At 39.2% G+C, this 25,588-nt stretch overlaps 1 protein-coding gene across 4 annotated transcripts in view; it reads right to left on the bottom strand.

Moving 5' to 3' along the window:
• Positions 1 to 25,588, bottom strand: part of CFI (complement factor I) — a 71,606-nt gene that overhangs the window by 4,680 nt on the left and 41,338 nt on the right. For all 4 annotated transcript variants that reach the window (XM_015139024.3, XM_078002083.1, XM_015139020.3 and 1 more), the window contains 8 exons: positions 23,843 to 23,996; positions 14,211 to 14,386; positions 13,219 to 13,332; positions 12,967 to 13,077; positions 10,428 to 10,448; positions 6,093 to 6,128; positions 2,931 to 3,034; positions 2,648 to 2,751 (listed from right to left, as the gene is read on the bottom strand). In XM_015139024.3, coding sequence (XP_014994510.2) covers positions 2,648 to 2,751; positions 2,931 to 3,034; positions 6,093 to 6,128; positions 10,428 to 10,448; positions 12,967 to 13,077; positions 13,219 to 13,332; positions 14,211 to 14,386; positions 23,843 to 23,913 — 737 coding nt within the window. In that variant the 5' untranslated portion in view covers positions 23,914 to 23,996. The remainder of the gene's footprint in view (positions 1 to 2,647; positions 2,752 to 2,930; positions 3,035 to 6,092; positions 6,129 to 10,427; positions 10,449 to 12,966; positions 13,078 to 13,218; positions 13,333 to 14,210; positions 14,387 to 23,842; positions 23,997 to 25,588) is intronic.

A 25,588-nucleotide genomic window follows, 5' to 3' on the forward strand; every position in this document is an offset into this window, starting at 1 on the left:
TTTCCCTTTTAAAAACCTTTTTCATTTCCCCAGATTTTTTTAAATCCTTGGTGTCATGAAACAATGAGATTAAATTTACTTAGTGCAGAATTAGGTCAATGGTAAATGATAAAGCTAGGAATAATCCATGTAAGTGCTCAATATGAGGAACATAAAGAACTCACTAACAACTAGAGATGCCCAGAAGTGGAACGAGTTTACTGCCTCTAAAGTGAGTGCACCATCATTGCAGGTGTTTGCTAAGCAGAGACGAGACAGCATCTTGCCATAAATGCAGTTAAGGAACTAGGGAGTTGGACCACACACACTCATTACTCTGCCAACCCTAGAGGTTCTCGGGGCAAAGGCCACAGCAGTCATTATCCTGACCCTTAAGACTAACTTTATCCTAACATTGCGTTGTATTTATTTGTTCACATGTCTTTCCTCACACTAGACTGTGCTGGTTGAAGCCAGAGATGGAGTCTGATTCACCTATGCAGCCCTGGTGCCTATTATTATACTTGGATCATAGTAGCTGTTTTAAAATCCTGTTGAAATGGTGAATGAGCTAAATGTTGCATATTCTTATGCTTCACTACATTTTCATATCAAATTTCTTTCTTCCTTTCTTTCTTTTTAAAACAGAGACAGGGTCTCACTCTTTTGCCTAAGCTGGAGTACAGTGGTATGATCATAGCTCACTGCAGCCTTGACTCCTGAGCTCAGGAGACACTCCCACCTCAGCCTCCCTAGTAACTAGAACTACAGGCATGTGCCATCACATTAAGCTAATTAAAAATATTTTTTTTAGAGATGGGGTCTTGCTTTGTTGCCCAGGCTAGTCTCAAACCTACCAAAGTGCTGGGATTATAGGTGTGAACCACCGTACCTGGCCTCATACCAGTTTTCAACTCATAGTTTCAAGCAAATTGGGCATCTACCATCTACCATCATCTTCTCATGGAACAGCATAGTCACTTCAACAAAGTATTATAGCTTAGTTTTTTTTGGTTTGATTAGAAGTAGGGTGCTAAATTATGACCTCATAGTCTAACATTTCCAGACAAGAAATTATTTTATAGAATGGCTTTTCCTTAAGCAATAAAACTTATTTTTAAACAATTTCATGGAAATCTTTTCAAAAAATGTATTATTTATATCAGTGTTCTCCAACCTTTTTGGCATCAGGGACAGGTTTTGTGGAAGACAATTTTTCCATGGAACCGTGGAAAACTGGGGGAAGGAGGGGATGATTTCCAGATGAAACGGTTTCACTTCAGATCACCAGGCATTAGATTATCATAAGGAGCATGCAGCCTAGATCCTTCACATGTGCAATTCACAATAGGGTTTGCACTCCTATGAAAATCTAATGCTGCTGCTGATCTGACAGGAAGTGGAGCTCAGGTGGGAATGCTTGCCCACCACTCACCTCAGTTCCTAACAGGTAGATCAGTACTGGTCTGCAGCTCAGGGGTTGAGGATCCCTGATCTATATAACTTCTGCTTTCTCAAACAGCATTAACTGAACAGAATTTATCTTTACATAAGGGTGATTCAGGTAATCACCTTAAATGGTGATGTCCTAGGAAATAATGAGATGTTCAGGAAGCTTTTGTTTATAGTGTTCCAAGAATACTGTCCTTCATATTAATTTTGGTTGTTTTTCAGGATCACAGGTTCTAAATATTATTTATTTAGTCAATTTATTCCACAAATACTTAGTGTGAACTTATATGTACCAGGCACTGTGTTAGGCACAGAAGTGAGCATGCAGAAATGAGCAAAATCAGAAACAGTTCCTGCTTTCATGGAGTTCAGGGTCTAGGGAAAGATGCAGCAGTAAATGGATTATCACACTGATGAAGATAATACATTCTACCATGAAAAGTGAGAGGAATGAACAGTATGTGGGCTTTTAAGAACTTATCAAGAGGGCTTTGACTTAAGGGAGTCAAGGAAGGCTCCCCAAGGAAGTGAAGATCAACCTGAGATCTGAACAAAGGGTACTATTAAGTAGGGAAAAAGGATAAGGAAGATCATTTCTGGCAGGGGAAACAATAATATGAAGGTCCCTTTGCAGGAGGGGGCAAATGCACTTGAGTAGCAGAAAGCAGTTCAGAGTGGAGGTGGTGGAACAGGAGCAGGAGGTGACTCTGTGGGGCAAGATGAGATTGGCAATGGTTAGCAGAGGTCAGATTACATGGGGCCTCATGGGCCATGTTAAAATTTTTGTTTCAATTTTTATCCTAAGAGGAATGCAAAGTCATTGCATTTTAGGTGAAAAGTAATCAAAACTAGGTATAACAACATGACTCTTGAGCCACACAGTAAAGAAAATATAGGTGGACCACAGTTGAGTACAAAATGTAAGTAGTACCTACCCACTCTCCCACCCTGCAAATAAGCCAGGTGAAGTAATTGGGCAGCTATGGGTTTGATTTGCCTTTGCCAGTGAGATCAGCAATTTTGGTCTGTGGAGGACACAGTAGATTCTACGGGACTGGCCTCTGGAATTCCGGTTGTGAATACCAGAGGATACTTTGCAATTAATATAGTGGAGTTTGTCAATACCTTTTTCAGATATGCTTTATCATCTGCCACAATCTCTATTATTCACTTCATTGTTTCAGGAAATCTAAAATGTACTGAAGACATCTTTTACCTGAGACAATGTGCAGCAGTCAGAACCCAACAGCCACCAATATAAATTCCCCCACAGGTGATTCCTTTGGCATCCTTAATTCCCACCTGCCATGGGAAGTCTCCCTGTAAAAGACATTCGTGTGGTCACTGCCATTCTAACAGATAGCGATACAAACAGCCCTAAGATATTTCCATGGCAAGACTCCCAGTCTCTTATAATTACATCATCCTCCTGTCTCTTCCCCCCCACCAATTTAGGCTGTTTCTGGGCAGTTGTGTTGTGACTTTTCATGCGAGTTTACCAGTTTTGCTAGCTTTCCTCCCACAATTCGTTTCCTTCGAACGTGCATTCTGTTTTTAACTCCACAAGATAATTTAGGTAATAATGATTTTATCCGTCTTCTTTCTTCAAGAAAGGAAGAGATTACATCATTATTATCTTGAACCCATTAACCTTTTTAACACACTTCTTGATTATCTATGCCACAAAAACAGCAGAGTCACAGTCAGCAGAGTCACAGTCAGTACAAGACAGGCTGGAATCATTAGTAAATTATTTTGAATGCTAAACCATACTATTTATCTTATTTAAAAATTCTGGCTTGATATTAAAATTGGCTTGATTCTCTGAAGTTCTGCCTAAAGATGGACTAGTGGCAGAAAGGGGCTGGCCAAGAGGTTAAACATTTACCAGTCTCTAGCTTATAAAGGATGCCACATGTCCAGGCACTGTGACAGAGGCAGCTCAGAAGGGAATCACATTCTGAAATCATCAGGATAAACTAACAACATGGCAAACTGTGTCTTTTATGTTCTTTCTTTCTTTCTTTCTCTTTCTTTCTTTCTCTTTCTTTCTTTTTCTTTCTTTTCTTTTCTTTCTTTCTCTTTCTGTCTCCCTCCCTCCCTCCCTGCTTTCTTTCCTTCTCCTTCCTTCCCTCCCTCCCTCCCTCCCTCTCTCTCTCTCTTTCTCTCTCTCTCTCCCTTTCTTTCTTTCTTTCCTTCTTTCTTTCTTTCATTTTGAGATGGAGTCTCAGTCTTGTAGCCCAGGCTGGAGTGCAGTGGCATGATCTCAGCTCACTGCAACCTCCGCCTCCTGGGTTCAAGGGATTCTCCTGCCTCAGCCTCCCAAGTAGCTGGGATTACAGGTGCCCATCACCCAGCTAATTTTTGTATTTTTAGTAGAGATGGGGTTTCACCATGTTGGCAAGGCTGGTCTCGAACTCCTGACCTCATGTGATCCACCTGCCTTGGCTTCCCAAAGTGCTGGGATTACAGGCGTGAGCCACCATGCCCAGCCATAGTTTTTAGTTTCTAGAGGCTGTTTATACGGAACTCTTTTATTAATATCAATGTTAACATAGTGATAGTCATATTAAGTACTTTCTATATTCCAGGCCCCATACTGAGTCTTTGTATATACTTTATCTCATTTAATCATCCTATTAACCCTGAGAGGTGATGTGCCAGTGACCCCGGGACAAATGGGTTAGCGGGCTGGGGAGTGTTTTTAGCCATTTGACATGTGACAATGTTTTCTTCCTCTGTCTGTGAGCATGCAGATGTCTGGCACATGTGTCATGAGAAAACACGGTAGAGCAAAGTTTATGACATGAATTTTCCAAAGAATTTATGATGATTGAAGAAAGTAAAATATATCCCTTTATTTCCTCTCTATATTTTAACATGTCATGAAAATTTTAGTAAACTTGCTTCTTAGCCCCAGATGAGAAAGGAAAATGAATATTGCTGTTAATAATTTTGGGCATACCAAAAAAGTTAGGCCCCCAAGAAAAAGTGGTTGTGGTATGGAGGCTAAAGCAACTCCATCTTGGATATTAATCTGCCATGTTAGCTTCTGATTAACCCCAATTCTGGGAAGGCTGCTGAGATTTCCAGTTTATCTATTATTCCCTGTATAAGAGCATGCACTTACTGTAAATCCTGCCCTTATGGTAAATTGCTACCCATTAGCTCTGAAGCATTTGTGCCCCTCCCCTACAGTATACAATCTCTGGGTCCGGAGAGAACTAGCACAAGGATCCACCATCTTGTCTCACTGTTGTCCAGGACACAGACATGGCATTAGTAAGTACCTATTAAATGTTTCTTTGTAAGGAACCGGATATGTTAGCCTCTTTCTTTGGCCTCTCAACTTCCTTAGACTTTGGGGGCAGATTTGTGTGAACCTGCCCACTGTGAAACACATGGATAGAAGATGGTTTTTTTTTTGGTCTCACCCATCCTAAGAACTGGGGTGGGGGAAGATTGTGATGGCAAGTTTTTGCTTAGACCTTTGAAGGAAGAGGGATCTCATGCTCTGAGGACTGTGAAACCAGCTTAGGTAGTATCTGAAAATGAATGTTATCCTGAGTAAAAATAAAGGGACATTGCTGAAAATCCCTTTTGACTAATATCCATAGCTTTGAGATCTAAATCTTTTTTTTTTTTTTTTTTTTTTTTGAGATGGAGTCTCACTCCATTGCCCAGGCTGGAGTGCAGTGGCACAATCTTGGCTCACTGCAACCTCTGCCTCCTGGGTTCAAGCGATTCTCCTGCCTCAGCCTCCTGAGTACCTGGGATTACAGGCAGCTGCTACCATGCCTGGCTAATTTTTATATTTTTGTAGAGATGGGGTTTCACCATGTTGGCCAGGCTGCTCTTGAACTCCTGACCTCAAGTAATCCGCCTGCTTTGGCCTCCCAAAGTGCTGGGATTACAGGCCTGAGCCACTGTGCCTGGCCTTAAATCTTTTACTCATTGCCTGATTTTTAAACATTGTTACTTAATTTTTGTTACTGACAATTAGAAAGAAGTCTACATGAACTTCATTTAAAAATCCCACTGACGGAGCTATTTTATTCCCAATTTGTATTTGAGGTTAAGTTACTCAAGTCTTACGTTTTTATAGCTAATACATAACTGAGTCAGGATTTAATGTAAGTCTGTCTGACTAGAAATCTCTAATCAATTGCTATCTTCCCGGGAACTTAATACTTTAATTTAATTTGGCTTTTAGCGCACAACTGGCCAAGGTACAGATCTTCAAAGGTCTCCTATTACCATGATTTAAAACATTGTGAAAGAATGGCTAATTCAATTAACATCTATTATTTTTTCTGTTTCAAAAAATTATGAGTCATGCTTGAGAGCTGGTTGTTTTTTGACAAAACTGACCCGGCAAAGTTCGTATCAAATAGAAAAAGCTTATGTAGGATTGGAGTATTGTTTTCACTTCAAAATTAGCCATATGAATTAATCTAGTTTTAAAAGCAATTCTCGAGAATCATTTTAGCTTACTTTTCTTAAAAGTGATACAGAAAGGAGAAGAATAACGTTATATTTTTAAATTTAAATTGATACCAAAATTAATTGTTGCTTGAATCAATTATATATACATGCAAATGACACTAAAATTACAGCCTAAACCAGTGAGCCACCAATAAAAAAGTATAATGTTAACTTACCTGCATCCATGTCAGCAGTCAAAATTTCTGTTTCTTCTATGATAAAAAAAAGAATCCAATGTTTAAAGTTGTTAATTATGGTCAAACTTAAATCAACATTGATTATAATTTTCTGCCTTAAAACTTGGCCTCCCTTTTATAAAGGACTGTACAAAATCCCCAAGGCATGTCATCTTATTTCCTTTCTATAATTAGGTCATTGTAAAGGCTCAAGATGCACTGTATAGAAACTGCTGGCACAAGTTAGAGATATCTGTTGGTACTAGTGAATGTTGAGACTCATAGTGTCATACTTTCCTGTAGTTAGAACGAGCAAAATGCACAGCCCAGAAGGGGAAGGCTTCTCTTTCAACTCTTTGCATCCCCAAGGTGTTTTTTTAAATATATATATTATATATATAAAATAGTATATATATTTATTATATATAAATAAATATATAATATATATTATATAAATAGATATTATTTACATTTTATATTATATAATTATATATTTGATATTTGATATTTATATAAAATATATATATATATATTTTTTTTTTTGAGACAGAGTCTCACTCTGTTGCCCAGACTGGAGTGCAGTGGCGAGATCTCGGCTCACTGCAACCTCCAGCTCCTGGGTTCAAGCGATTCTCCTGCCTCAGCCTCCCGAGTAGCTGGGATTACAGGCACGCATCACCACGCCCTGCTAATTTTTGTAGTTTTAGTAGAAACGGGGTTTCGCCATATTAGTCTGGCTGGTCTTGAACTCCTGACCTCGTGATTCACCCGTCTCGGCCTCCCAAGGTGCTGGGATTACAGGCGTGAGCTACTGCACCCAGCCACCCAAGGTATTTACATAAGGTAGGGAGCGGTCATCAGCACTGACCAAGGGAGTCCTGAGCTCACAGGAAAAAGGCTCCTCTCAGTTTGTGCAGGTATGAGTTAGCATTAGGCATCTGGGATGCAGAAGTAAACGAGAAAAAAAAATCTTTTTTTTTTTTTTTTTTTAGATTTTTTTCCTTGAAGTTATACCAGATGTTTTCATCTTTGCTCTGCCATCCTAGAACATTTCTGTGGACAGAATCATTATTTCCTTGACCTGGGTATCTGAAGGCGAATTCCCACCAACATGTTGCTCTGTCATGGATGAGGATATGGCTGGGGATAGCATAGCTCAGAATGGCAGCGTCACTTTGCTGCATTCCTGTGTCTTGTCACTGAGCTTGCCAAGTTCTCTTTGGGACAGGTTTATGAGTGTTCGTTATGCCACACACCTAAGTTGTTTTCTAGGGCAGAGAGAGGCTTTGCTCAGATGCATTTACAAAAGCACCCTTGTGATTCAGAGACGACTCAAATATTTACATTCAATACCCAACAAAGGAAGATGGGAAAGTCAAGTGTAGCTGAGGTGTACTAGGTATTAGAAGAACAGCATTAACTTGATTTTATATAATCAAAGCTGAGGTGTACTAGGTATTAGAAGAACAGCTAGTACATCTCTGATTATATAAAAATTAAGGATTTCTATTCAACAAATCTCACATGGATAGAGTTAACAGATGAGAGACAGCATGGAAGAAGGTATCTGTAATGTTTAAAACTGACAATGGATTAATTTCTAGACGGTAAAAGGAACCCTTGCAAAATCAATAAGAAAGATTACAATGAAAGAAATATAAAATTAAGCAAAGGATGTGAACCAATGAAAGGATAGAGAAAAGAAAAGGAAGATGAAACTAAAAAGTCAGTACACACATGAAGAGAAACTCAGAATCATTTGTTAATATAAAAATTCAAGTTAATAAACAATGCCATCACTTGACAGCGGGAGAAACATGCTTGATGTTGGTGAGGTTGAAGAGAACCCTCAGGCATTATTGGTGGAAGTAAGGACTGGTATATAACAGCGCTGCCAAAGAACAGACAGGCACTAGTAGTCAAATTAAGGATATGCATACTCCAAGACTCAACTTACTACTATGGTTTGAGTGTGTCCCCCAAAATTCATGTGTTGGAAACTTAATCCCCAACACAACAGTGTTGGGAAGTGGGGCCTAATAAGAAGGGATTAGGTCATGAGGGCTCTTCCCTCATGAATAGATTAATGTCGTTATCTCGGGAGTGGGTTAGTTGTAGTGAGAGCGGGCTTGTTATATATAAAAGTGAGTTCGGACTCCTCTTGTTCCCTTGCTCTCTTGCCTTTCCACCTCCTGCCATGGGATGATGGAGCAAGAAGGCCCTCGACAGATGTGGGCCCTGTGACCCTGGACCTCACAACCTCCAAAACTGTAAGAAATAGATTTATTTTCTTCATAAATTAACCAGTCTGTGGTATTCTGTTATAGCAACACAAAAGAAGATGCCCAGCTAGATGCCTCAAAGAAATCCTCCCACACACACTTAAGGAGAGGATATTCATCACAGTATGACTGTGGGCTGAAAATCCATTACTGAGAAAGTGGAGAGTAAATTGTGCAAGATAAACACAGTGGAGTATTTTATGCAGCAGTTAGAAGCAACAAATTAGATGAACACAAAGTAACACAGACAGGTCTTTAAAATGTAATGAGTTGTGAAAAGAAAAAAGGAAATACAGATCTACAACACAATACTATGTGAATAAAAAATGTATGCTTGCAAAATAACAATACACATTGGATAAGAATGCATGCAAACAAAAAGACGTACATATTAAGTCACTTAAAAATGGTTGCCTATCGGGGGAGAGGAACGGGAGTAAGGTATAGTGATAAAGAGGCATAAATGAGTCAAACAAGACAGGGACCTTGCTTGACCCCTGATGATCATGTATAAGCAGCTGAGGAGTATCATTAACGCATCACGTTGCCCCTGAGATCTGAAACTAGGGAGGGAGTAGGAAGGAAAGGAGGGAGGGAGGGAGGGAGGGAAAAAAGGAATAGAGAAGGAGGAGGAGGAGAAGGGAAGAGAAGAAGAAGAAGGAGAAAAAGAAGAAGAAGAGAACAAAAGGAACAAGAAGCAGAGGAAGGAGGAGAAGGAGGAGGAGGAGGGAAGAGAAGAAGAAGGAGGAGAAAAAGAAGAAGAAGAGAAAAAAAGGAACAAGAAGCAGAGGAAGGAGGAGGAGGAGGAGGAGGAACAGCAGCTTCAGAGGGCAAAATGACCAGTGAGAGAGAATACAGTGAAATAATAGGCATTTAGAGCAAAGGGTGGTCTTGAGCTAGCCAGTCCCTCAGAAATCCTAAGAAATCCTGAGGAAGTGGCTCATGCCTATAATCCCAGCACTTTGGGAGGCCGAGGCGGGTGGATCCCGAGGTCAGGAGTTCAAGACCAGCCTGGCCAAGATGGTGAAACCCCATCTCTACTGAAAATACAAAAATTAGCCAGGTGTGGTGGCACATGCCTGTAATCTCAGCTACTCGGGAGGTTGAGGCAGAGAATTGCTTAAACCTGGGAGGTGGAGGTTGCAGTGAGCTGAGATCGCACCACTGTACTCCAGCCTGGACTACAAAACTGAGACTCTGTCTCAAAAAAAAAAAAAGAAAGAAAGAAAGAAAGAAATCCTGAGGAGGATCATGAACTTTGACATTATATGAACTGGGGATGTAAGTCATTTTACATGAATATTTTTCTAGTTCTTTTTTTTTTTTTTTTTTTTTGGAGATGGAGTCTCGCTCTGTCACCCAGGCTGGAGTGCAGTGATGTGGTTTTGGCTCACTGCAAGCTCTGCCTTCCGGGTTTATGCCATTCTCCTGCCTCAGCCTCCCAAGTAGCTGGGACTACAAGCGCCCGCCACCACGCCCGACTAATTTTTTTTTGGTATTTTTAGTAGAGATGGGGTTTCACTGTGTTAGCCAGGATGGTCTTGATCTCCTGACCTCGTGATCCTCCCGCCTCGGCCTCCCAAAGTGCTGGGATTACAGGCGTGAGCCACCGCGCCCGGCCGTTTGCATGAATATTTTTAAAAAGGGTGGTCCCAAAGAGCTAGAGGATTTGGGACATCTGGCTGATACAAGTAAATAAGAAAATGGCTATCATGAAAAGATGTTATCTTTTCTCCGGTTGCAATTTCTTGAGGCACTACCTTGATTTTGAGGGAAAATGAAGAGGAGAAAGGTATTCGGCAAAGGTGAAATGGGCAGGGAAGAGTCCACTCTGGGTGGTGTTTTGGTCAGCAGGCCGTGGATGGGGTGTGTGAGAGTGAGTTTATCACACTGAGAAAAGGCCTCTATGCCTAAACTAATGTTCAGGCTGGGTTATTGCTAAAATGTGGTCATATCATGCTCCATTAACAGTTACATTAAAATATAAGAAGACCATAGAACCTAAGTTTTGTTTCAATTTTTTAATATCCCCAAATTGTAATAAAAATTTTACCTTGAGCCACAGATGCAAAGCCTGAAGAAAACAAAAACAAAAACAAAAAATTTATCAAAGGATAATTTTTAACTGGGAAAAAATGCACACTATATCAATATACTATACATGTCATGAAAACCATCGCACCTTATTTCTGTTTTCTTCAGTAATAGAATTTTTCTGTAAGAATAGATTTACCTTGAATTGTAGGATGTCTAGCTGCTAAAAACAAAACAAAAAACTCACTATAGCAAAGAGATCGTTTTGATTTGAATAAAATATGCACAAATTATTAAATTTCAGATCAGTACAACTTAATAGTTAGAAGCATTACTAAAATGCAAAGGCAGAGCTCATCCCTAAATAAGAGTAAACTGAAGTAACAATGACAGTTGGCCAAATGTGTTTTTGAAATAGATTTTAAAAAGATAAAAGGAGGTCAGGTGCAGTGGCTCATGCCTGTAATCCCAGCAACATGCCTTCCAAAGTGTTGGGATTACAGGTGTAAGCCACTGAGCCTGGCCAGGGCAGGAATTTTTGAAATGTTATTCACTAATGGAACCCCAGCACCTAGGGCAGGGACTGGCACACATAGTAGCAACTGAATAAATATTCATCAAGTAAATGAATAAATATAATAAAGAGATTTTTCCTCCAGAAAGCACTGATGGAAGCAAAGAGTCAGTCCTTATAGCCTAGAATAGGTACATAAGAATATTTTTCACCATTGGAGATAACGTATCCAGAACACCAACTCATTGCTTTGAAACTTGGTAAGTAAAAGGAAAGAATTAAGCATTATTCTGCCTCTCAATAGATTTCTAGTTAATAAGTGCAGAAGGCATGATAAAATTAAAAATTGCCATTTTACAGCCCCTACTGACAAAATGGATGTAGGCAACAATTTAAAAGGCTGCTAAAACCATTAGGCAAAATATTGTGGGGTGCTTTGCAATGGACACACCAAGCTGATCAAATAATCATCTTAGCATCACTAGAGGAGGGACAACCAGACACGAAGACATTATGTGTAATAGGAAATACATGCAAGACTCATCAAGAAATCTTGCCTAAGGCCAGGCACAGTGGCTTACACCTGTAATGCCAGCACTTTGGGAGGCCGAGGCAGGCAGATCATTTGAGGTCAGGAGTTCGAGACCAGCCTGGCCAACATGGTGAAACCCTGTCTCTGCTAAAAACAGAAAAATTAGCCAAACATGATGGCACACGCTTATAATCCCAGCTACTCAGGAGGCTGAGGCAGGAGAATCCCTTGAACCCACGAGGCAGAGGCTGCAGTGAGCCTGCATTGTGCCACTGCACTCCAGCCTAGGCAATAGAGCAAGACTATGTCTTAAAAAAAGAAAATAAAAAGAATTCTCGCCTAAGATATTAAACCTTGCTCTTAAAAAAAATGTTTGTCATTGACTTGAAGCTCAAAACCTTGGTTATAATCAAGTCTCTTTAAATCCAGAATAAGAAGTATCCTATAGGCAAATGACTCAGTTTCTCTAAAAAAAAAAAAAATTAATAGTATGAACAAAATTGGGGTAGGGAGGTGGGGGAAGATAACTCTTGATGAATAAAGAAGACTTTAAAAATGTAATAACCAAACAGAACATTGAGATTCTTTTAGATCGTGATTTGAATATATTCATTCAAAAGAGACATTTTTGAGATAGTTGATACAATTTGAACATGGCTGTTATTAAATGATGTTAGTGAATTATTAATATAGTGAATTATTATATCTAAAATAGATTTTAGATATACTAATGAGAGAATGGTTTTTTAATATATATATATATATATAGTGCTTTTATCATTGGAGATGCATATAAATGATGTGATATGATATCTAAAATTTACTTTAAAATACTCCAACAGGCCAGGTGCGGTCACTGACGCCTGTAACCCCAGCACTTTGGGAGGCTGAGGCAGGCAGATCATCTGAGGTCAGGAGTTTGAGACCAGCCTGGCCAACACAGTGAAACCCTGCTCTACTAAAATACAAAAATTAGCCAGGCATGGTGGCAGGTGCCTGTAATCCCAGCTACTTGGGAGGCTGAGGCAGGAAAATCGCTTGAACCTGGCAGGTTAAGGTTGCAGTGAGCCAAGATTGTGCCACAGCACTCCAGCCTGGGCAACAGAGCAAGACTCCACCTCAAAAAAGTAATAATAAATAAAATAATAAAATAAAATAAAATACTCCAACAAATATACATACAAACAAACAAATTGGAAGAGAGATAAACAAGATGAGCAAACTATCAATAACTTGCAGGTGGAAAATGGGTACTTAGGGGTTGGTTCTAATGGTCTATTTTTTGTATGTGCAGTGAGAACGTCTTTTAATAGAAAGTTCTGAAATAACAAGTAGACATTTAGTGGATGAAAATATGGGGAGATGAACATTCCATAGTTCTGCAAATGCCCACTCAGTGTTCCTACTGCTACACCCATCTATAGTCCCCTTAAGATTATACTTTACCTAAAGAAAAGTTTCAGAATCCCTGGATTCAATAATGAAAAAAGTCACTCCAAGACTTTAAATTACCTTCACAGCCAACTTCATCGTCCCCTGTAATGCAGTCCACCTCACCGTTGCATCGATACTGGCTTGGAATGCAAACATCCGATTTACAATGGAAGCTTCTGCCATGGCATGCTGTGCAAACATAAGTAGGAGAGGTTTTTTCATTCCTTAAAATTGAATGAGGCACAATCTGAAATTCAATAGTAAAGTTGTTTTTCCTCTTTTAGTCAGAAAAATGAATGTAGAGGATTTAGAGGCTAGATTTATGTCTACCTTTACAACACAGTTCATCACTTTGGTCTCCACAATCATTGATACCATCACAGGCCTTCGTCTGAGAAATGTATTTCCCATTCACGCACTGAAAGGAGTCATTCGTTGGAGAATCTGTAAAGCAGGAATTATCTTTGTGAAATGTATTTATGGAGTGGTGGCATGACATCTTTATCAGATTTTTGGGATAACTGAGTCATTAAGAGAAAGTTAAACTTCAAAAAAATGTATAAAATGTATCAGTGTTATCAACATAGTATATATGACTCATACAGAAAATAAATGTCAAAGCTGGCTTATGGAGGCTCTTTTATTATCTCTGAAAGTCAGTATTTATTGTGAAAGTCTGTATTTGCTGAGATGGGGAGGAATGAAGAGTATATGCTGACACTGACAAACACTGGTTTCCACCTATTTCTTTCATGCTGCTACACTCATCCTCACCCCTACTCCCAAGACTTGCCTGGGCAGTGCCATTTGTTTACATTTTGATGGTACTTGTTTTTAGCACTGAAAAGGGATGGGTATAGGTTTGGTCTTTAAAACTACACATATGACTAAAATATTCCAGTGTCATGAAGGGGGAGAAAAGTGGCAATGACTGCCTGAAAACTGAGGCACCGATGTGGTCACTTAAAGGTTTTAAATAAATTCATATATGCTGGCCCTTTTAAAGGAGATGCTGAGGTTTCTTCTTATGTTTGATTGACTTGTGCTTGCTATAGTAACTTTAATCCAGATGATCAAATGAAGCAAGGGGAGTCAGGTAACTTTGCTTCCCATTTATGAACCTGTAGAGAGGCAATGTTTGAATGGCAAATGGTACAATGGGGAAAGGCACCAATTTAGGTTCTAAAGCCCAAAACTTGATATAATCTATATTATTGCCTCTGTGACTGGCAACTAGGCATCAATCATTTGTTTACTATAGGCTTGGTGTAAAATAAACAACCTTCAAGGAAGGGAAAATAACTGGCAAATACTCCACCAACCTGCTTTCTGTGTGTAACACACCACATCAGCTAAATCCTGGTAATCCATAGTTCTTCTCTTAGTAAAAGTACATTCAGCCAAGCTGGTCTCTAATCCTCGGCAATGTACATGTAGACATTCAGTGGAATTTATAGAGAGATCAGACAACTTAAACCTTCTTTCACTATCAGCACCTCTGCAAATAGAATAAAGAAAACATTATGGTAGAATAACTGTACTTGGCATGTATAACCCTACTGTAGCAGGTAAGAAACTAGAGTAATGTCTTCTCATTCTCTATATAGGAGTTACAGATTGGGCAAGATACTGAAACTCTGAGCCTCAATACCTTCATCTATAAAAGGGAATATAAGTACCTCACTGGATTTTGTAAAGATTAACTAAAACTTGGCTGGGGGTGGTGGCTTACACCTGCAATCCTAGCACTTTGGGAGGACAAAGAGGGTGGATTACCTAGGTCAAGAGTTTGAGACCAGCCTGGTCAACATGGTGAAACTCCCATCTCTACCAAAAATACAAAAATTAGCTGGGTGTGGTGGCCCACACCCATAGTCTCAGCTACTCGGGAGGCTGAGGCAGGAGAATCACTGGAACCCAGGAGGCAGAGGTTGCAGTGAGCTGAGATCACGCCATTGCACTCCAGCCTGGGCAACAGAGCGAGACTCTGTCTCAAAAAAAAAAAAAAAAAAAAAAAAAGATTTTCCATCTTTTCCTTTTGGTAATCTCTCTGCCTGCCCCATGCTGTAAACTTTAGGTGGTTGGTTCAATTATTGCCTAAGACTTGGGAGGTTAGGTTAGTTTAATTCCTATAGGTCAATTTTGCTTTTACAGTAAGCTACATCTTCACTTCAGCCTTGACAGTATTAAGGTGCTATTTTGGCATCTGTGTGTCATTGCTTGGACTTCTCAATTTGTTCAGAATTTGTGAGAAGAGACTGCCTCAGTGACGTATCATCCTAGAGATGATGATTTACAGTGAACTATTCTTCTAGGACATTCAATAGTTCCTTGCTTCTCTCTAGAAGTAAATGGGGAAAATAGGTTAAAAATAAAAAATTGAGCAAAGATGCATCAGGTAAATGGAAACAAAAATAGAACAGTAATGACAATATAAATATTAGACTAACTAGGATAAAAGGCAAAAGTAAAACAAGGTGAAGCCAGGATTTGTAATTATTTCAGACCATGAGGCTGTGCCATGAGAACAAACAAGAGCCATTTGAGGCATTCTTATAGGTTAATAATCTGAAAAATGTACCAATCTAAAAATACCTAAAAATACTATATAAGAGGGCACACCCAAGATGGCCGAATAGGAGCAGCTCCAGCCTCCAGTTCCCAGTGTGAGTGACACAGAAGACAGGTGATTTCTGCATTTTCAACTGAGGTACTGGGTTCATCTAACTGGGGAGTGCCGGACAATCAGCGCTGGTCAGCTGGTGCAGCCCGACCAGTGAGAGTTGAAGCAGGGCAAGGCATCGCCTCACCTGGGAAGTGCAAGGGGGAAGGGAATCCCTTTTCCTAGCCAAGGGAAACTGAGACAGACAACAACTGGAAAATCGGGTAACTCCCACCCTAATACTGCGCTTTACCAAGGGTCTTAGCAAATGGCACACCAGGAGATTATATCCCACAGCTGACCCAGAGGGTCCCACGCCCACGGAGCCTCCCTCATTGCTAGCACAGCAGTCTGAGATCTAACTGCAAGGTGGCAGTGAGGCTGGGGGTGGGGCACCCACATTGCTGAGGCTTAAGTGGGTAAACAAACCTACCAAGAAGCTCAAATTGGGTGGAGCCCACCTCAGCTCAAGGAGGCCGGCCTGCCTCTATAGACTCCTCCTCTGGGGACAGGGCATACCTAAACAAAAAGCAGCAGAAACCTCGGCAGAGGTAAATGCCCCTGTCTGATAGCTTTGAAGAGAGCAGTGGATCTCCCAGCATAGAGGTTGAGATCTGAGAACAGACAGACTGCCTGCTCAAGTGGGTCCCTGACCCCTGAGTAGCCTAACTGGGAGACATCCCCCACTAGGTGCAGACCAACATCTCACACCTCACACGGCGGGGTACACCGCTGAGATGAAGCTTCCAGAGTGAGAATCAGACAGCAACACTTGCTGTTCAGCAATATTCTATCTTCTGCAGCCTCCGCTGCTGATACCCAGGCAAACAGGATCTGGAGTGGACCTCAAGAAAACTCCAACAGACCTACAGCTGAGGGTCCTGACTGTTAGAAGGAAAACTAACAAACAGAAAGGACACCCACACCTAAACCCTATAAGTACATCACCATTATCAAAGACCAAAGGCAGATAAAACCACAAAGATGGGGAAAAAGCAGTGCAGAAAAGCTGGAAATTCAAAAAATCAGAGCACATCTCCCCCTCCAAAGGAACGCAGCTCATCACCAGCAACGGAACAAAGCTGGACGGAGAATGACTTTGACAAGCTGAGAGAAGGCGGCTTTGGTCAATCAAACTTCAGAGCTAAAGGAGGAATTATGTAACCAGTGCAAAGAAACTAAAAACCTTGAAAAAAGAATGGATGAATGGATAACTAGAATAATCAATGCAGAGAAGACCTTAAAAGAACTGATAGAGATGAAAACCATAACACGAGAAATACGTGACAAATGCACAAGCTTCAGTAACCGACTCGATCAACTGGAAGAAAGAGTATCAGTGATTGAAGATCAAATGAATGAAATGAAGCGAGAAGAGAAGTGTGGAAAAAAAAGAGGAATAAGAAATGAACAAAGCATCCAAGAAGTATGAGATTATATGAAAAGACCAAATCTACGTCTGATTGGTGTGCCTGAAAGTGAGGGGGAAAATGGAACCAAGTTGGAAAACACTCTGCAGGATATCATCCAGGAGAATTTCCCCAACCTAGCAAGACAGACCAACATTCAAATTCAGGAAATACAGAGAACGCCACAAAGATACTCCTCGAGAAGAGCAACTCCAAGACACATAATTGTCAGATTCACCAAAGTTGAAATGAAGGAAAAAATGTTAAGGGCAGCCAGAGAGAAAGGTCGGGTTACCCACAAAGGGAAGCCCATCAGACTAACAGCAGATCTCTCGGCAGAAACTCTACAAGCCAGAAGAGAGTGGGGGCCAATATTCAACATTCTTAAAGAAAAGAATTTTCAACCCAGAATTTCATACCCAGCCAAACTAAGTTTCATAAGTGAAGGAGGAATAAAATCCTTTACAGACAAGCAAATGCTTAGAGATTTTGTCACCACCAGGCCTGCACTACAAGAGATCCTGAAGGAAGCACTAAACATGGAAAGGAACAACAGGTACCAGCCATTGCAAAAACATGTCAAAATGTAAAGTCCATCAATGCTAGGAAGAAACTGCATCAACTAGTGAGCAAAATAACCAGCTAATATTGTAATGACAGGATCAAGTTCACACATAACAATATTAACCTTAAATGTAAATGGACTAAATGCTCCAATTAAAAGACACAGACTGGTAAATTGGATGAAGAGTCAAGACCCATCAGTTTGCTGTATTCAAGAGACCCATCTCACATGCAGAGACACACACAGGCTCAAAATAAAGGGATGGAGGAAGATCTACCAAGCAAACGGAAAACAAAAAAAAGCGGGGGTTGCAATCCTAGTCTCTGATAAAACAGACTTTAAACCATCAAAGATCAAAAGAGACAAAGAAGGCCATTACATAATGGTAAAGGGATCAATTCATCAGGAAGAGCTAACTATCCTAAATATATATGCACCCAATACAGGAGCACCCAGATTCATAAAGCAAGTCCTTAGAGACTTACAAAGAGACTTAGACTTCCATACAATAATAATGGGAGACTTTAACACACCACTGTCAACATTAGACAGATCAACGAGACAGAAAGTTAACAAGGATATCCAGGAATTGAACACAACTCAGCACCAAGCGGACCTAATAGACATCTACAGAACTCTCCACCCCAAATCAACAGAATATACATTCTTCTCAGCACCACATCGCACTTATTCCAAAATTGACCACATAGTTGGAAGTAAAGCATTCCTCAGCAAATGTAAAAGAACAGAAATTATAACAAACTGTCTCTCAGACCACAGTGCAATTAAACCAGAACTCAGGACTAAGAAACTCAATCAAAACCGCTCAACTACATGGAAACTGAATAACCTGCTCCTGAATAACTACTGGGTACATAACAAAATGAAGGCAGAAATAAAGATGTTCTTTGAAACTAATGAGAACAAAGATACAACATACCAGAATCTCTGGGACACATTTAAAGCAGTGTGTAGAGGGAAATTTATAGCACTAAATGCCCACAAAAGAAAGCAGGAAAGATCTAAAATTGACACACTAACATCACAATTAAAAGAACTAGAGAAGCAAGAGCAAGCACATTCAAAAGCTAGCAGATGACAAGAAATAACTAAGATCAGAGCAGAACTGAAGGAGATAGACACACAAAAAACCCTCCAAAAAATCAATGAATCCAGGAGTTGGTTTTTGGAAAAGATCAACAAAATTGACAGACCACTAGCAAGACTAATAAAGAAGAAAAGAGAGAAGAATCAAATTGACGCAATTAAAAATGATAAAGGGGATATCACCACCGACCCCACAGAAATACAAACTACCATCAGAGAATACTATAAACACCTCTACGCAAATAAACTAGAAAACCTAGAAGAAATGGATAATTTCCTGGACACTTATACTCTCCCAAGACTAAACCAGGAAGAAGTTGAATCCCTGAATAGACCAATAGCAGGCTCTGAAATTGAGGCAATAATTAATAGCCTACCAACCAAAAAAAGTCCAGGACCAGATGAATTCACAGCCGAATTCTACCAGAGGTACAAGGAGGAGTTGGTACCCTTCGTTCTGAAACTATTCCAATCAATAGAAAAAGAGGGAATCCTCCCTAACTCATTTTATGAGGCCAACATGATCGTGATACCAAAGCCTGACAGAGATACAACCAAAAAAGAATTTTAGACCAATATCCCTGTGAACATTGATGCAAAAATCCTCAACAAAATACTGGCAAACCGACTCCAGCAGCACATCAAAAAGCTTATCCACCATGATCAAGTGGGCTTCATCCCTGGGATGCAAAGCTGGTTCAACATACGCAAATCAATAAACATAATCCAGCATATAAACAGAACCAAAGACAAAAACCACATGATTATCTCAATAGATGCAGAAAAGGCCTTTGACAAAATTCAACAGCCCTTCATGCTAAAAACTCTCAATAAATTCAGTGTTGATGGAATGTATCTCAAAAAAATAAGAGCTATTTATGAGAAACCCACAGCCAACATCATACTGAATGGGCAAAAACTGGAAGCATTCCCTTTGAAAACTGGCACAAGACAGGGATGCCCTCTCTCGCCACTCCTATTCAACATAGTGTTGGAAGTTCTGGCCAGGGCAATCAAGCAAGAGAAAGAAATCAAGGGTATTCAGTTAGGAAAAGAAGTCAAACTGTCCATGTTTGGAGATGACATGATTGTATATTTAGAAAACCCCATTGTTTCAGCCCAAAATCTCCTTAAGCTGATAAGCAACTTCAGCAAAGTGTCAGGATACAAAATCAATGTGGAAAAATCACAAGCATTCTTATACACCAGTAACAGACAAACAGAGAGCCAAATCATGAATGAACTCCCACTCACAATAGCTTCAAAGAGAATAAAATACCTAGGAACCCAACTTACAAGGGATGTAAAGGACCTCTTCAAGGAGAACTACAAACCACTGCTCAGTGAAATTAAAGAGGACACAAACATATGGAAGAACATACCATGCTCATGGAGAGGAAGAATCAATATTGTGAAAATGGCCATACTGACCAAGGTAATTTATAGATTCAATGCCATCCCCATTAAGCTACCAATGACTTTCTTCACAGAATTGGAAAAAACTGCTTTAAAATTCATATGGAACCAAAAAAGACCCCGCATTGCCAAGACAATCCTAAGCCAAAAGAACAAAGCTGGAGGCATCACGCCACCTGACTTCAAACTATACTACAAGGCTACAGTAACCAAAACAGCATGGCACTGGTACCAAAACAGAGATATAGACCAATGGAACAGAACAGAGCCCTCAGAAATAATACCACACATCTGATCTTTGACAAACCTGAGAAAAACAAGAAATGGAGAAAGGATTCCCTATTTAATAAATGGTGCTGGGAAAACTAGTTAGCCATAAGTAGAAAGCTGAAACTGGATCCTTTCCTTACTCCTTATACGAAAATTAATTCAAGATGGATTAGAGGCTTAAATGTTAGACCTAAAACCATAAAAACGCTAGAAGAAAACCTATGGAATACCATTCAGGACATAGGCATGGGCAAGGACTTCATGTCTAAAACACCAAAAGCAATGGCAACAAAAGCCAAAATCAACAAATGGGATCTAATTAAACTAAAGAGCTTCTGCACAGCAAAAGAAACTACCGTCAGAGTGAACAGGCGACCTACAGAATGGGAGAAAATTTTTGCAATCTACTCATCTGACAAAGGGCTAATATCCAGAACCTATAAAGAACTCAATCAAATTTACAAGAAAAAATCAAACAACCCCATCAAAAAGTGGGCAAAGGATATGAACAAACACTTCTCAAAAGAAGAGATTCATACAGCCAACAGACACATGAAAAAATGCTCATCATCACTTGCCAGCAGGGAAATGCAAATCAAAACCACAATAAGATACCATCTCACACCAGTTAGAATGGCAATCATTAAAAAATCAGGAAACAACAGGTGCTGGAGAGGATGTAGAGAAATAGGAACACTTTAACACTGTTGGTGGGACTGTAAACTAGTTCAAACATTGTAGAAAACAGTGTGGCGATTCCTCAAGGATCTAGAACTAGAAATATCATTTGACCCAGCCATCCCATTCCTGGGGATATACCCAAAGGATTATAAGTCATGCTGCTATAAAGACACATGCACACACGTTTATTGTGGCACTAGTCACAATAGAAAAGACTTGGAATCAACCCAAATGTCCATCAGTGACAGACTGGATTAAGAAAATGTGGCACATATACACCATGGAATACTATGCAGCCATAAAAAAGGATGAGTTCGTGTCCTTTGTAGGGACAGGGATGCAGCTGGAAACTATCATTCCCAGCAAACTATCGCAAGAACAGAAAACCAAATACCACATGTTCTCACTCATAGGTAGGAATTGAACAATGAGATCACTTGGACACAGGAAGGGGAGCATCACACACCAGGTCCTATTGTGGGGAGGGGGTAGGGGGGAGGGATAGCATTAGGAGATATACCTAATGTAAATGATGAGTTAATGGGTGCAGCAAACCAATATGGCACATGTATATATATGTAACAAACCTGCACGTTGTGCACATGTACCCTAGAACTTAAGGTATAATAAAAAAAAATACTATATAAAATGCCATCGTTTTCCTCAATGAGTTCTTAAGGAAGTAAGGGAAATCTGTGCTGGTTAAAATTAGAGATGTCTGTTCATGAGCTTATATAAGAGCAAAATACTGAGAAATCAAATAATGAGAGAATCTACTAGTAGGTTGAACCATAAGTTGTAGGTAACAAACTGATGAAACTCAGAAATAGCCTATAGCTTAATTTAACAATATAAGAGACTCTCACTAGTGAACTACTAGCAGATGTGGTTTAAGAAGAAGAAAATTGAATCCAGAAAGAAGGAACAAACCAAGAAGTTGGTAAACATGAAGTAAATCTGAGTAAGCATTGTCTTAACAGTAGCGATAATGGCTTATTATATCATCATAGCGATTAACTTCTGGGATATAGAAAAATAAGGTGGAACTAAATATTAAAAACTTGATGGGTTAATTACATTTTTTTCTATTATTACTGAAGATGGTGAGGACTTCCTAAATCAATGATTTATGGTATAAATTCAAATGAAACTAAAGAAATAGAAATATAATGCATAATCATCAAACCAACTAGAGGTGGAAAAGAGGAAAGATTTTTAAAAATCTTTAATTTAGTAGAAATTATAAAAGGAAAAAGACAAAAGCACACAAAAAGCAGGGTAAATAATAAGCCTAAAAACAAGAGAAGAAATAAATTCAACAATATAAGTAATTATAATAATGTAAATGGACTAAACTCTTCAGTTAACAGTGATTGTAAACATTGAATTAAAACAAATCTAGATATGTGCTGTTTATAAGGAACATGCTTAAAATCTAAAGATATAGGAAGATTGAAAGTAAAGAAATAGAAAAAAATCTAAACAGAGCAGCTAACAACTTTGCTAATTCTATTAATAATGAGTAACATATCTATTATCTAGAACCCTGCATGTGGAGCATTTGAAAAATATTCAACCACAAAGCAAGTCTCAACAAATATTTGAAAAAATTGTTATCTTACAGGCATGTTCTCTAACCACACAGAATAAGAAAATCAATAACACAAAGTTAACCAAAGGCAAACTAACATATTAATTAAAACTAATATTATAATAAAGAAAACTTCCAAATTACATATGGGGCAAAGAAGAAATTATATTGAAAGTCAGAAGATATTTTGAACCAAATAATAAATAAAATACCACTTATGAAGGCTGATAGCATGTAGATGAAACATTACCTAGAGGGAAATGTTTAATCTTAAATGTTTACGTTAGGAAAGTAAGACAAATTGAAAACCGTTGAGTCAAGTATTCGACTCAAGGAATCAGAAAAAATGCAATAGGGAAAAGAAGGGAAAGTCAAAGATAACAGCAAGGATTGATGAAGTAGAAGATAAAGAAACAAAAGACCATTTTACAAATACGAAAACCTCTACAGGGTTTATCAAGGAAAAAAGAGAAAAGGCATATATAAACTATGCTATAAACTATAACTATATAAACTATAAACTATACTAGTTATATATAAACTATATAGTTTATACTAAACTATAAACTATACTGTATAGTATAGTTTATATATAGTTTATATACTATACTTATAGTATAAACTATATGTATATAAACTATACAGTATATAAAAACTATATAGTATATATAAACTACATAGTATATAAACTATAAGTATATAAACTATAACTATACTTACAGTATATAAACTATATAGTTTATAAACTATACTATAAACTATAGTTTATCCTAACTATATAGTTTATACTGTAACTGTATAGTTTATACTCACTGTATAGTTTATAGTATATAGTATAGTTTAACAATACATATATAGTATAGTATAACGATGCTATAGTTTATGCTATAAACTATATAACTAAAAACTATACTCACACCTAGTATATAAGCGATACTAAGTGTGAAAAAATGTACATAATTGTAGATGAGTAGGAGACACACAGAAATGAATGTGTTTGTGACTCTCAGAATCACTAAAGGATTCACGTCCAGATACTTCAACAGACTTATTATCCATGCTTTGTGGTCAGTAGGGTTCCAAGTGTTGGGTAAACATGAATGCATATCATCCTCATAGCAATGCTATGATGCACGTAGTTAATTTTCTTAGGTTATATATGTGGAAATTAATACACAGAAAGATTAGGTAATCAAAAAGCAAACAGAACAATTAAATCAACCATGAGAAAATCCACTGATACAAGCACTCACTGTTGAAATCCAAGGTCAAGGCAGGCCACGTTGGCTTCCCTCATGCTCCAGCTGCTTTTGCATACGAACATTGCTTTATCTTGGTCCACAAGTTTTACTTCAACTATTCCCTCTGAATCTGTATTTCCATGCTTCAAGGAAACACTAAACTTTCCTAAAATAAAAAAACAAAATAATGTGCAATACGTAGCCATTCACTTTTTTCTCTTAATTAAAAGTCTTTAAAAATAATAATGTACTTAAAGTCAAGTGAGCTTTGAACATCATGACAATTTTAACAAGTAATAGTAAGCAATTATTTTATGAGTGCTTATTATGTGTCAGTGGCTGTGTTATTCAGCTCTATAGAGGATCATTAAATCCTCACATCAACCCTATGAGGATAAAGCCTGTTTATTCCCATTTTTACACATGAGGAACCTAAATCTAGGGGAAGGTAAGCTCCTGGCCCAAGTGGTGATGCCAGGATTTGGAACCTGCTCAACTGATCTCACTCCAAAGTCCATGCTCTCAAAAATAAGCCCAACAGTGAAAATGTAAAATGTAGAAAGGGTTTATGTATTCTCATATATTTAAGGCATTTAATGCCTCAAGAGAAGAAAAGTCTGACACTGATGAAATAACCTCCACTATTGCCTTCCGCCTTTCCAACAGGGATTATAGATGAGCTCAAACAGGGAGCTTTCCCCCTCCTTTTCCACAGTATCTCAACATCTTAACTCATCTTAACTCAGCATCCCAAAAACATACAGCATCTCAAAAACATGAACTAGTATATGTCATGGTGCCTTTAAAAAGAATGTTTTAAGCGTTCCTAAGGTCATGAAGTGTCTGTAATAACTTGCTATCAGAAGACAATGAGCCCAAGCTTTGCTGTCATACATAAAATGTAGCAAGTACTTTCTGCATGCCAAGCACTGTGTGAAGAGCTCTGCATACATTGTTTTATTTAATTTTCACAAGAATTGTACAACTTAGAAACTTCACATTTTACAGATGAGGGAACTGGGGTCCAGTAAGGTCCAGCTTGTCAACAACCAGGGTGGGGTTTGGAGGGACTTGAAACTCAATTGGACTGACAGTGAAATCCTTAATCGTAACTGCCCACTAATCTAAGTGCTAGGGCCCCAGCCTCCTCAGCACACGAGGCACCTGGAGGGACTGTAGACAAGCTCTCTGGTCTGACATCTGGGTTTGCTAGGTTGGAGTATGTCCCAGGTCAGCAGTGGCTCAAGCAACCCTTGGATATTTAGGGACAATGGGGTCAGGGCTGGGGGAGAGAGTTGGGGGATGGCGGGATGGCTGTTGAAAGAAATTACTGGGGTAGGCCATGAGCGGTGGCTCACGCCTGTAATCCCAGCACTTTGGGAGGCTGAGGCGGGCGGATCATGAGGTCAGGAGATCGAGACCATCCTGGCTAACACAGTGAAACCCGATCTCTACTAAAAATACAAAAAATTAGCTGGGCATGGTGGCAGGCACCTGTAATCCCAGCTACTTGGGAGGCTGAGGCAGGAGAATGGCATGAACCTGGGAGGCAGAGGTTGCAGTGAGCCAAGATCACACCACTGCACTCCAGCCTGGGCGACAGAGTCAGACTCCATCTCAAAACAAAACAAAAACAGAAATTATTGGGGCCACAGGGGGACCTGAGGCCTGACTAGCCTACATGTGAGTACCAACCTTACTTGAAGACTTTTCACTGGGTTCTGAACCAACTCAATGGCCCTGGGAATAATCCCTTCA

This window comes from Macaca mulatta, chromosome 5, assembly GCF_049350105.2.
Source record: "Macaca mulatta isolate MMU2019108-1 chromosome 5, T2T-MMU8v2.0, whole genome shotgun sequence".
NCBI classification, from domain to species: domain Eukaryota; kingdom Metazoa; phylum Chordata; class Mammalia; order Primates; family Cercopithecidae; genus Macaca; species Macaca mulatta.